Source organism: Oncorhynchus mykiss, chromosome 6 (assembly GCF_057628025.1).
Source record: "Oncorhynchus mykiss isolate SJ-2025 chromosome 6, ASM5762802v1, whole genome shotgun sequence".
Taxonomy (NCBI): domain Eukaryota; kingdom Metazoa; phylum Chordata; class Actinopteri; order Salmoniformes; family Salmonidae; genus Oncorhynchus; species Oncorhynchus mykiss.
In genome coordinates this window covers 63,907,896-63,920,398 of record NC_143027.1, presented here as the reverse complement: position 1 = coordinate 63,920,398, position 12,503 = coordinate 63,907,896, and the positions used below count along the sequence as shown (strand labels likewise).

Here is a 12,503-nt window from a genome sequence, read left to right as displayed (position 1 = left end):
GAGGGAGAGGAGGCTTGAGGGAGAGGGAGAGGGAGGGGAGAGGAGGCTCGAGGGAGAGGAGAGAAGAGAAGAGGAGAGGAGAGGAGAGGAGAGGAGAGGAGAGGAGAGGAGAGGAGAGGAAGAGGGAGAGGGAGAGGGAGAGGAGAGGAGGCTCGAGGGAGAGGAGAGGAGAGGAGAGGAGAGGAGAGGAGAGGAGAGGAGAGGAGAGGAGAGGAGAGGAGACGAGAGGAGAGGAGAGGAGAGGAGGCTAGAGGGAGAGGAAGAGGAAGAGGGAGAGGGAGAAGAGAGGAGGCTAGAAGGAGAGGGAGAGGAGAGGGAGAGTAGAGGCTAGAGAGAGAGGGAGAGAAAAGGAATTTAGAGGGAGATGGTGAGGAAGAAGAGAGGAGGCTAGAGAGAGGGAGAGGAGAGGAGGCTTGAGGAAGAGGGAGAGGAGAGGAGGCTCGAGGGAGAGGGAGAGAAGAGGAGAGGAGACTAGAGGGACTGGAGAGGAAGAGGAAATGGAGAGGAAGAGGGGAGGAGGCTAGAGGGAGAGGGAGAGGAAGAGGAGAAGGAGAGGAAGCTAGAGGGAGAGGGAGAGGGAGAGGAGAAGAAGAGGAGGAGGAGGAGGAGAATGAGAGGAGGGGAGAGGAGAGGGAGAGGAGACTAGAGCGAGAAGAAGAGGAGAGGAGAAGAGAGTAGGCTAGAGAGAGAGGGGGAGAATAGAGAGTTTCAGGGGTTTGCAGACAACAGCACACTGAACATCTGTGAGGACGACTCCCAAGGGAACAGCTGTGGATGTCGGGAGCTAATTGAAAGGGCCGCTTCATCAAATTTACAGGCTCCATTTGCTTTGGGAAACACATGACAATGGAATTCTCCTATTCTCGTTTCTCTTTGACTCTCTCCCCCCCTCCTTTGTCTTTGTTTTTCCCTCTGTTCTTTGGGATTTAGATTTCATGGCCAGTCATCATAACATGGCGTGTTAGCTAACTGTGCGGGTGTTGTGCAAGTGAAACCCACAGTGAGATGAGGAACCACTTACTATGCCAGTCACTCTCCTCGACATTTCCCCGTCCATGAGACTGCTCATTAGTATTGCGGTGCAGTCAGAGCCAGAGTCTGGGGCTCACCTTAGTCATTAGAGAGACCCGCGGGGCTGTTTGTATTATTATCTTTGATTTTGATTTGGTGTTATGCCGCTGTCCTTCCCTTGAGCCTGTATGTGCCACATGTGCGAAAGGCCACAATCCGAAGGAACCCCATCTCAAATGAGCTCTAGGCGCAGAAAATTACATTGGAGGCAGAGGGCTGCAGGTCACAATATCTCAGTGAGAGGGACAGGAAAACAGTGAGGAGAGAGGAGAGGTGAGGAGAGGACCACCTGTGTATTCCTCCATTTGTCTGTCCAGTGAAATGTTCCACTGTAACATTTGGGGTGCAGATGGGGAAGCGTATTGAGGTCACAACCGATGGGACATTGGTGGAAACCAGAAGGTCAGGGATCCTTTCAATAACATAGTGGCATTGGGAGTGTGGGTGGGAATATGGACATGGCGGTGGTTTTGTGTTTGCACATGTACTGTACGTGTGTGTGTGTGCATGTGTGTGTCCGTTTGCATGCTTGTGTTCCTGCGTGTGCCTACAAGTTTCTCTCGTCAACGCCTTTGCATCATACTGCCACCATTGACAGCTCTATTCCCCCGAGTAACCTCTGCCTATGTTCAACATCAATCATGTCACTCCTACATACAGCACATCAGTGCTAGTACATACGCATTGTGGTCTCCAGAATCACCCTAAAACTCTATCAGGGGTAGTAAATAGCCACTCTCTTCCCTCGCTCATCGATGCCCATCTTTCCTGTGTCTAGCCGACATCCTCTCCCTAGAGCTTCTCTACCCTTCATTGATTCCAGTGACGTGTGGAGCATTCGTAGCCCCCCCACTGACGTTTGTTAGAATATCTGGAGGCCTGACATGCCAATGAGAGGTTCCCATCCCGGTTACAGGTAGGGGTCGTGCCCTTTGTGTGCCGTGTGGTGTGTGACAGACAGACACAAAACAACAAGCACCAGGGGCCAGTGGTGCAGGGGGACTGAACCATGTAATGATTATTGTACACCTGGAGCCCAAGTCAGTCCAGTCAGATTGTCCATATTGAATGAACTGGGCCTATAAGGCTCTCTCATTAGTTGAGCTAAGAGATTTGTTCCAGCAGCCAGAAAGGGCTTGATTAAGTTGATTAGTTGATTCAGTCTGGTTTGTATGGAAAACCTCAGATCAGATGTTACAAGAAGAACAAAGACCGTTTAAAGAGGTACAAGTAGACCCACACGTGCTTTGTCTTGACAGAGAAGCGATCTTCCTTCGTTGTATCATGTTGTTAATCTGTGTAACATTACCAGGCTGATTTTTGTTATGCCTTGATGAAACCGAATGTAATGATTTGTTGATGGAGAGCGTTTGCCTGGTCGTCCTTGTGCTTCATGTCGAGCCAGGAATACTGTCTGCAGGTGCATCACTGCGTCTCACTGGATGCCAATAAAATGTCATTGAAAACAGTCGGGTTCATTTCAGAGGCTACAGCCTCTCGTCCAGTACTGTATGACCAAACGATCTTACAATAGCCAGCCTCCCTCAGCTGTATATATTACTGCGGTGGACATGCTGAAGTGAAACTCGGGCTGGTGAGCGGAAGTAACTAAATACAGGAGACTACTTTCTTGCGAGCCGGCTAAGATCAAACAGACATTAGATTATGCTCATCAGGAGTCGTCAAAGGAGCAGTAAAATAGGAAGTACCACCTATCGCTTCTCATTACCGGAATTAAGCCAAAACGATGGACTTCTTACTTCTCATTCCACAGTGACAATTCTTCAGAAGATTAACGTTCTGAGCTCAAATTCCAGGAGAGACAGGAAAAAAAGAGAGGGAGGAGCGGAAGGAGGGAATGAGAGCACTACTGAATGTGATTCCCAACAGACATCTGGAGAGTACTGACAGTTTTCCAGGCTTGTGAATCTATCTAGCACAGATGTGCTGCAGGGACTTGGGTGAAAGAGCACACGCTGAGCAAATACTTTAGCTGAATGGAGACGTAACATTTAAAACATAATGTGACTATGGTAGTACATTTAGTCTAGGGTAATTACATACAACCATAGAACCAACAACATGCAATAGGACATAGACATGTCACCTCGATCATAAGCTGAGAAAGTGACTATACTCTAGATGTGAGATTGCAGAACAAGAGCATATACTTGTGTCCTGTTGTGTGGAGCTCTCAGGGTTGTTCTCTCTCAGTGGGGCACCTGCTCCCTCAGGGTTTCCCCAGCACACAGCCACACAGTCCCTTCAGATCAATGTCTTCTGTCACTGTTCTTCACAAAGTGCACAGTGTTTCTACGAGACGTGAGAAGCTGCCACAGCTCAAACCAAATCTCAACGGAATGTGTTACAGATGGGATTTTAGGGCACTTACAATCAGTCTTGAGAGTTTGCTATTTGAAACCAACATGTTTTGTTCTGAAAGAGAATCTCCTGGGATTATTCTATAACTTTAAAAAAAAACTCTAAACTTAATTTAAGCCAAAAAACTGTAATGATATGAAATTCTGTATGACTGTGGTAATAAAGGGATAAAAACAACCCAGTGTCCTCGGGGGAAATACTTGTCTTTAAAAACAAAAGCTATGGAGGTAGCATAATTAGGACATGTCACAGAGTCATCAATTGTCTGCCACTACAGGAATCTTGCACTGTTCTTCCATGATGAATTTCCATCATTTGATGTCAGCTTAATGGGGATAAAATCCCAGCTAAGGCAGTCCCATGAAGGGTGTTGTGTGGTGATGGGGAGAGCCATGGGAGACGGAGAGATGGTTACCTTATGTATGGATCTATCCTCAAATAACCTGTGTGGCTCTGTAGATTGGATGGATAACAGTGGTCTTGGAATGCACTCCCCCCGGGTGGAAGGAAAATACTGGATCGTTGAATGATCAGGACAGTGAACTTCCATGGTATATCACCTTCATTGAGTAAGTGGAGAGTAGGATGCATGTCGGTAGGATGCATGTAGATGCATGTCAGCTATATGACTACATAGTTGAACTACATTGCTTTATATAGAATACTGGGAATCCTAGGCACTAATTTGGCCCACTGAGACCACCGTCTGATCATTATATTCACAGAGGAGGTCCACTAACTCGGAACATGCTAACATTACCAACCATTAAGTACATTGAACTGAACCATAACTTGGCTATACTTGATAAAATGCAAGAGAAAGGCCATAATGTATTATTGTAAAATGCAAGAGAAAGGCCATAATGTATTATTCCAGCCCAGGAGCAAATTAGATTGTGGCCACTAGATGGCAGCAGTGTATGAGCAAAGTTTTAAACTGATCCAATTAACCATTCCATTTATTTTCAACATTTTGTATCAAGACTGCCCAAATGTGCCTAATTGGTTTATTAATACATTTTCAACTTCACAACTGTGGACTCTCCTCAACAATAGCAGTATATTATTTCACTGTAAGATCTACTGTAAATTGGACAGTGCAGTTAGATTAACAAGAATTGAAGCTTTCTGACAATATCAGACATGTTTATGTCCTGGGAAATGTTCTTGTTACTTACAACCTCATGCTAAACGCATTAGCCTACGTTAGCGCAACCGTCCCGCGGGGGACGCACCGATCCTGTAGAGGTTATTAACTATAGTAGTGAGACGAGTGATAATGAAATGACCAGGGCAGTAGCATTCTACACAGTAGAAGAAAGCAGCAGAGAATCGGTACTACAGTTTTAACAGCGAGAATAAAACAAGACCTATTCTGCCACTGAACTTTGCCATAAATGAGCACTTGTCTCAACAGCAGCATAGCATTGCCCCTGCTGTTAAATAGCATGGTAAATCGCGGGTAATTGCCTCCAACCTGTAATAATTTTCCCTTGGTGAATGAAAGGTAGTTGACATTTTAACAGCCTGTGATAACTGCACAAGAAAATAATGATCTGCTCATACCAGGCTATTAGAGATCAACTGTGCTGCAGGCAGGAGTGGGAAAAACAACAGAACGGCTGTGCTCCCTATTCTGTTCTGTTCAGCAGGTAATCCACTTTGCAAGAAGGGAAAGCATGTGAGAAGTGCTAGTGACTCCAACCGACTCTCCGAATGGGGAGATATGTTGAAATTGCCTCCCTGTTTTCTCCTCTGGACTGCTTGCTATCTTCCTACGGTCGTTTTCCGGTCTTGACCTGTTGGATGATCCTAATTCATCAATGACAGAACTAGCTAAACTAAGGCCGTACCAAGAATATCTGCTTGACGTGTGTAAGATGCAGTAAAGCATTTCAATACTCAAATGATATCCCCTCTCATCCCTCTTGAGTTTGTGCTGGTTGCTCCATACAGCCTTGAACAACGAAGATTGTGTAGAGCTGTAGCCAAGTGGCACCTGGGAATGATTTAGTTCTCTGCTTTGCTGTATACAGCATCACAGTATCACACACATATTGATGCCCTCTACAGGAACCTTCTGGCCCACTCCCTAGAGGAGCGCCTCCTACGTTTCCTCATTAGCGTTGACCACAGGAGGGGTGGCAGCTAACCTAGTGTTTAGAGCGTTGGGCCAGTAACCGAAAGGTTGCTGGATTGAATCCCAAATCTGAGAAGGTAAAAATCTCTCGTTCTGCCCCTGAACAAGGCAGTTAATCCACTGTAGGCAGTCATTGTAAATAACAATTTGTTTTTGACTGACTTTCCTTGTTAAATAAAGGTTACTTTTTTTTAAAGATATGAGTTGGAAAGACAGCACAAACCAATCTGGAACCAAGCTAGCTCTTTGCAGGACATTGATCTGACTTTAAAAACATTTGAAGAAAAACAAAATCAGCTTGTTTTACTGAGTCATGTTTCAAAAGGAGCCGAGCGGAGTTGGCAGATCTCAGCTGATTCATTTAAACCTCTGATCCTGTCTGTGGTGGTGGAATGTTGTCCTTTCATTGGTCTGTGGCACATTCTGCCCACTCCCGACAAAAGCCCATGCCAACTCAAACACCTTGGAAACCGCTGACTTTGATAACAGGAAAAATATAATATTGTCTCTCTCTCTCTTTCTCTCTCTCTCTCTCTCTCTCTCTCTCTCTCTCTCTCTCTCTCTCTCTCTCAGTCTCTCTCTCTCAGTCTCTCTCTCTTCACTCTGTCAAGACAAGCAGGAACCAGATCTGCTGTTTATCCCCATGTTTGGAATATGTTTACCTTTCTTTGAGAACAGTTGTGTACTAGTGTGATTACAGCAATACTACACAGGTATAAGAGCTACTTCATCTAAAATGTTACCTTACAATATAATTTAAAAGGGGGTACTACTACTATTTTAGTGCACACGGTTTGATCTGGGAGCTCTGTATGGGTGTATTGTGCATTGTACTGGCCACAGGGGAGATGCTGGGTGGGTTGCTTAATTGACCTCAACTTCATTGCATAATAGGTCTTGGGGTGGGGGACACTTCACATTTCCAAACATGAGTAGAACTACATAGTGGGTGGATTGTTGAGATTAAAAAAACAATACTTTCTCTATAACCAGATGGAAAATCCCCTCATATCAGGAAATAAGTATACAGAAGGCAATAATAGTGACTGTCCCTCATACGCTCTCCTCTTCATCAATTCTCCAGTTTAAAGGAACCTGTTGCTCATTGTAACTGAACTGATCTGAGTGAGGAAGTTATTTTTGGTGCAAGTTATTTCCCATCTGTACGTAGTTATGAGGTAAAAGGGTTTGCTAGACACCTGTGTGGGTGAATCCAGGCCATGTTCAACGCATCTCTGCTTGTTCAGGATGATAAAAGAATTTGGGCAACGGAAAGTGAGCCGCGATATAAATCTGAATGCCTTTGCAGATGGTGATGTTGACTCTGGAAGCCTTACAGAGCGAGTCCTGGCTCCTGCAGTCAGTCCAGGAAACCGCTCTAGCACTAGGGCCATGTGGGACCTCTCCTTAAAAAAAAACAAAGTTGAGTGCTTTTTTTTCACAGCCCATTGTAAGCAATCAGAGAAGCAAATAGAAGGCTTCGGTCGAGGCACACAGGCAGGCACTCCTCTCCAGAAGGCTGAGTGAGAGCAATGCTCAGTCAACTGACAGTCACAGCGCAGCTAGACAGCCAGGAAGACAGGGCATTCTCTCACAGCACTAACAGACACTAGCACCACCAGCGGGGCCTCTGGAGCCCACTCCCCCCTCCTGGATATGACTGCTCCTGGACACAGACTGATCCTCAGCCTCTCTAGCCAGCTGTAAGGAGCAGCGAATGGACAGAACCACTGGCATATCCTCCTGCTATCCTCTCCACACTCCCACCACATGCTGCTCCATACCCCTAGAAGAGGATTCATGCTGTGTTGACATAGGCTACAGGTGGTTGGTCGTTTTTGAGCGGCTGTTGGTTGTTTTCTCTGTGTGGTGGTGAGTTGAGGTGTGTTTAGTGTCATGATGATGATGCCTCTTGTTGTGAAGAGCTTGGTGTGTGTGTTACTGGGCTTCGGATGGGCCCAGGCCCAGGACCAGGCTGTGGGGCAGGATGTCGCTGCCACCCCCTGGAGACAAATGATCCAGTGGGAGAACAACGGCCGGAGGTTCAGTCTCCTCAACAGTGGAGCTGAGTACGTCCCTGCTGGAGCACAGGACCAGGAGAGAAGTCACAGAGTGGTGGTGGCTGACTCTCGCCCCCGAATTCCCCGCAGACCACAAGGAGGGAACGTGCGCAGGCAGGCCCCCTCCCGGGGAGGCTCGGAGACCGTGAGAGGACAGGTCCGACATCCATTTGGCTTCGGACAGGTGCCCAACAACTGGCGCCAGGGCTCAGTGGGGACAGGCTCCACCAACCCCCGCTTCAGGCCATCCACTGGGTCCTCTTCGTCGTCCTCATCATCCTTCTCATCTTCCTACAACGTCCCTGTCCAGCCTTACCCGCAATACCCCTTCCCTCAGCAGCCCTACCCCCTGCCCTATGATCCCAGTGTGGTGGAGGGAGCAGGTCGGGGCTACGCGGAGCCACCCTTCCAGAGGGCCACAGGTGGAGGCTATGGTGCTGGTGGTGGAGGATACGGTGCTGGTGGTGGAGGATATGTTGGTGTCGGTGGAGGATACACTGGAGTTGGGTATGGAACTGGCGCTGGTCTGGCACCTGTGGTTCCACGCTCCCCGCAGGACTATGGTGAGGATGGCTACCGTTACTACCAGTCCTATGGCTACGGGCCCAACCCTGCCGTACCTGCCATGCCTGCTGTTCCAGCACAGGCTGCCCAGCCACCCTTCTCAGATGGCCTGGACCGCAGATACACACACAGCCTCTACAATGGAGGAGAGGATCCTGCTGCTGCCCCTGCCGACACAGTGCCAGTTGCCCCGGATAGGACAATGGGTGGCGCTCAGCCTCCAGTACGAAGCCCCCAGTACGAGCAGTTCCCCCCGTTCGGTAGGCCCCAGGTGCAGCCACAGCCTCCTTTCCTTCTGCCTGTGGTGCCAGGAAGAAACCCCAACACGGCCGTGGAGAACCCCAGCGTCAACGTCGGGAGTGTCTACCGGCCGGAACAGAGAGGTATGCGCAATGCACATGCACAAAGTAATTTAGTTGAACGTCTTATGTCCTATAACAAAGCCAGCTCTTTGTCCACTGTCCAACCAGATGTTTTAAATCATCAGAATGTACAGTATTTCGTTTTGAGAGTATGAAAGTTTATCTGTATGTGGTCCTAAAGAAACTAGAGCGATTCGTCATCTTCTATTTAGTCAACTTTATAGACTGTTTGATGTGAGCAGTACAAGACAGTCGTGCAAACCACGAAGGAACCACCAGATCCTAATGGTAGTGCACATGTGAAGTGGATGATGCACTTGTGGGGTCACATCCAGGTTCTTCCTCAGTTGAAGGAGAGAAAACAAGAAGGGAATGTGGCTCCTCTCCTCCGCTCCTCTGCTGCTTCCTGACAGTGGTGGACACTGTGAGCCCAGGGGGAGCAGAACCCTTACCACCTGTCTCCCCAGCTATGTGCCTCTGCAGCTGGAGAAGTACACTGTTTTCTAGAGGTCTTTCATTTCACATCTCTTAGGCCCAATACACAGTACATGGAAATCCCTTTAAATAACTAGAATAGCATTGTTATTTACTGGCTCAAGTCTTTCAATTCCAATTTGCCAAACAAAAGCAAACTGTACTGAAGGACGGTTCATCTTTTCCCACTCACTCAGAGGGGTTATTGAAACCAGGTGTTGAGAAAGGCCTGCCAATGTGGTGAGCGCACACACAGGGCTCACTGTGTCATAGCTTGGGGAGTAATAGTCTGCTGAAAATGGCTTGGCTCTTGGGGAGGTCTGGGTGCAGAACCTGGGAATAGAGGTGACCTCAGTGTTGGGGCTGGCTGGAGGAGGGTGACTGGGGCCTGGGTGAGTTGGATGGGAGAGAGGGAGGTGCTGCCTGTACCACTCCGAGAAAGAAAGAGAGAGAGAGAGAGAGAGAGAGGGAGAGGGGGAGTGGGAGAGGGGGAGAGGGAGAGGGACGGAGAGAGGGAGAGAGAGAGAGAGAGAGAGAGAGAGAGAGAGAGAGAGAGAGAGAGAGAGAGAGAGAGAGAGAGAGAGAGAGAGAGAGAGTGAAAAGTCCCAGTAACATATGGGGTCCATTGCCTCAGGCAATCAAACAAATATTTAGTATGAGCTGGGGTGAAGAGGGAGGGAGCATCAATGAGCTGCTCTTAGATATGCATCGGCCCAGCCAAAAGGCCCAGGACTTGTTTCGTAATTAAAAACACACCATTTCTCGAAAACCATGGGTAATTGATAGACTCTGTTCTGAGAGCCAATCACAGGGCTGGGTTAGGGAGCAGGGTGAGGGTAGGGGGTGGACACTGACTTTATTATTGGAACCCAAAGTTGGCAATATGGAAAACATTTATTTAGAGTAACTGAAGCCCTGTGGCAAGTAACGCAATTCCCAACACGTGTGTGGGCGTTTTCTCTGTTCTAGCTGCTAGGAGCCTCCATGGCCTGAGGGGGTGGGACATCTGATGGGATCGTCTCCTCTGGTTGGGAGCATGGAAGACTGACTTACACATATCTCTATTCCTCTGCCTGGCCTGGCTGTGCATCAGGCTCTTTAATGTGCCTTGTGCTTCAATTCCATAACTCAGTCTCACGCATTAAGACACTGGAATGTGGAAGCATTCTTCTCTGTCCAAGACACAGCCAACATGTGTGCAGATGCCTCAGCTTTCTCACACGCCATTTAATTCATGTGATTGAAGTTCTTCCAGTGGGCTGACAGTCAATCGAAGCAAAGGCTGCAAGGGATTCCAATTTAACTGACATACCTTCAAATGTGGAGACCGGTTCGCTTTGTTCCCACTCAAATGAATACAAGAACTCAAATCAAAGAGAGATTAGATACAGAAGTATTGAGGGTCACATTTTATCTGGATAGTCTGGCTAGTCCATCTGTAGATGCTCTACGGATGGTCATACTATCTGTTGATAAGTAATCTGTTGATAAGCAACATTAGGGTAAGGGTTAAATTTAGGATTAGGATTAGGGTAAGGGTTAAATTTAGGATTAGGGTAAGGGTTAAGTTTAGGGTTAGGGTAAGGCTTAAATTTAGGATTAGGGTTAGGGTAAGGGTTAAATTTAGGATTAGGATTAGGGTTAGGGTAAGGGTTAAGTTTCGGATTAGGGTTAGGGTTAGTAGATAGTTATTTGAAATGTTAGTGATAGTCTGTAGAGCATCTACATATGGACTATCCAAATAAATCCACTGGGCACAGACATCAGTTCAATGTCTAGTTTTGATTTATATTTGGTTGAGTTGTTAACTAATGTGAAACAACTTTGATTCAACTAGTTTACTGTGTTACTGTATTGAGTTATCAATAGAGATAAGTAAAGTAGTAACTTGTCTTGTTTATTGCCAAATGGCCTTAATGGAAACAAGAATAAATGAGGTGATGGAAAGAACCTGTGTGTTGGTGTGTTGCAATAGGCTCGGACTTGTCTTGTTCACGGAGAGCTGTGACTGCAACCGTCACAGACTATTATATAGTGCAATATTTGTATTGCACTCTATTCTCTCACCACTCTTAAGCTCTCACACATTCTCACATGCACCCACTCTAATGAAAGAGCTGTTCTCAAAAAGAAATGACATGCCATTAACTTAGTAAAAGGGATGTGTTTGCATGTTGTGTATTGTACACTTTCAGGCAAAGACATAATTACAGAAATGGCAAAATCCAACATATTTTCTCTAGTGCCTCATTTAGAATATGATACAGTATGTAGCCTTGTCAAATGCTTTCGAGGGCTGATCAGCTTTTGGTTCAGACACACTTTATCCCTCTGAAAAAATACCCAATTTCCAGTTTCCGGAGATTAGGGGGCCAGAGAACAAAGGCCTTGCCGAAAGAAGAGGGAGAAGAGACCGCTGCTGGATGGAAAAACTCTGCATTTCACACAGGCCTTACAGTGTTTACATGGTCTGCCCCAGGAAGCTTCCCGTGGCCTGTAAGTCTGCTTCAGAGAGAGATGACAAATAGGATGTGTACACAGTGCTGGGAAAGACAGAACCCTCACTTGAACCTGTGTCTAAACTGGGGAAGGCTCACCTGGACGGTAAACAGGCAGAGGAGATAGGACGCTTTCTCTGTAGAATTCCTATAAACAAACTGTATCCAAGGCCTGCTGTAAACAACAGTAACAACAGAGTGGGAATAGAAAAGCACAACGCTAAATATCATATCCCCATATGCCTTTAGTTGTTTTGCTGTTTTGTCATTTTTACTGGAACCAAAATGAAGCAGATGGTAGTTTTTTTTTATGGTACCAGAGGTCAAAACTTGGGATTGACTTTATGTTGCTCCAACTGGTTCACATTTAAGTGGATGTCTGGCCTTTGAGGTTGAGGTAAAGGGGGAAGGAAGGGGGTGGTGATAAGGTATCCCAGTGACCCTTTCTGGCATGCCCTTTACTGGAAATGGGACACACATTGGCTCAGACAACTCAGGCCTGCTTTTTTATTTAGTCTTCTGATTCTCTGACAGTCGATCACTGGCCCAGTTAGGGAACAGCGGGGTGTGAGATCATTGTTGTTTTACCTTAGCATGCTTCTCTGTCTCTCTCTCTCTCTCTCTCTCTCTGTCTGTCTCCCTCTCTCTCTCTCTTTCTTTCTCTCTCTCTCTCTCTCTCTCTATCTCTCTCTCTCTCTCTCTCTCTCTCTATCTCTCTCTGTCTCTCTCTCTCTCTCTCTCTCTCTCTCTCTCTCTCTCTCTCTATCCCTCCATCTCTCACATTTTCTTGCATACACGTGAAAGATCCTTCTATTTTTGATTACTAGGAGCCTACAACAAATATGAAATATAAACTTTGGATACTGTAGCAGAACATAATTGTAAGTCTAGTATTCTGGTGAAGTCGATTTTCTAATTCTTAGCATTCATTATCCCCTCCAGATATGAATAG

The 12,503-nt window shown here is 46.7% G+C and overlaps 1 protein-coding gene across 2 annotated transcripts in view; it reads left to right on the top strand.

Annotated features, from left to right (window-relative positions):
- Positions 1-6,703: 6,703 nt before the first annotated feature.
- LOC110526332 (lysyl oxidase homolog 1) overlaps positions 6,704-12,503 on the top strand; it is a 33,725-nt gene continuing 27,925 nt past the window's right edge. For both annotated transcript variants that reach the window (XM_021607207.3, XM_090238543.1), the window contains exon 1: positions 6,704-8,600. In XM_021607207.3, coding sequence (XP_021462882.3) covers positions 7,490-8,600 — 1,111 coding nt within the window. In that variant the 5' untranslated portion in view covers positions 6,704-7,489. The remainder of the gene's footprint in view (positions 8,601-12,503) is intronic.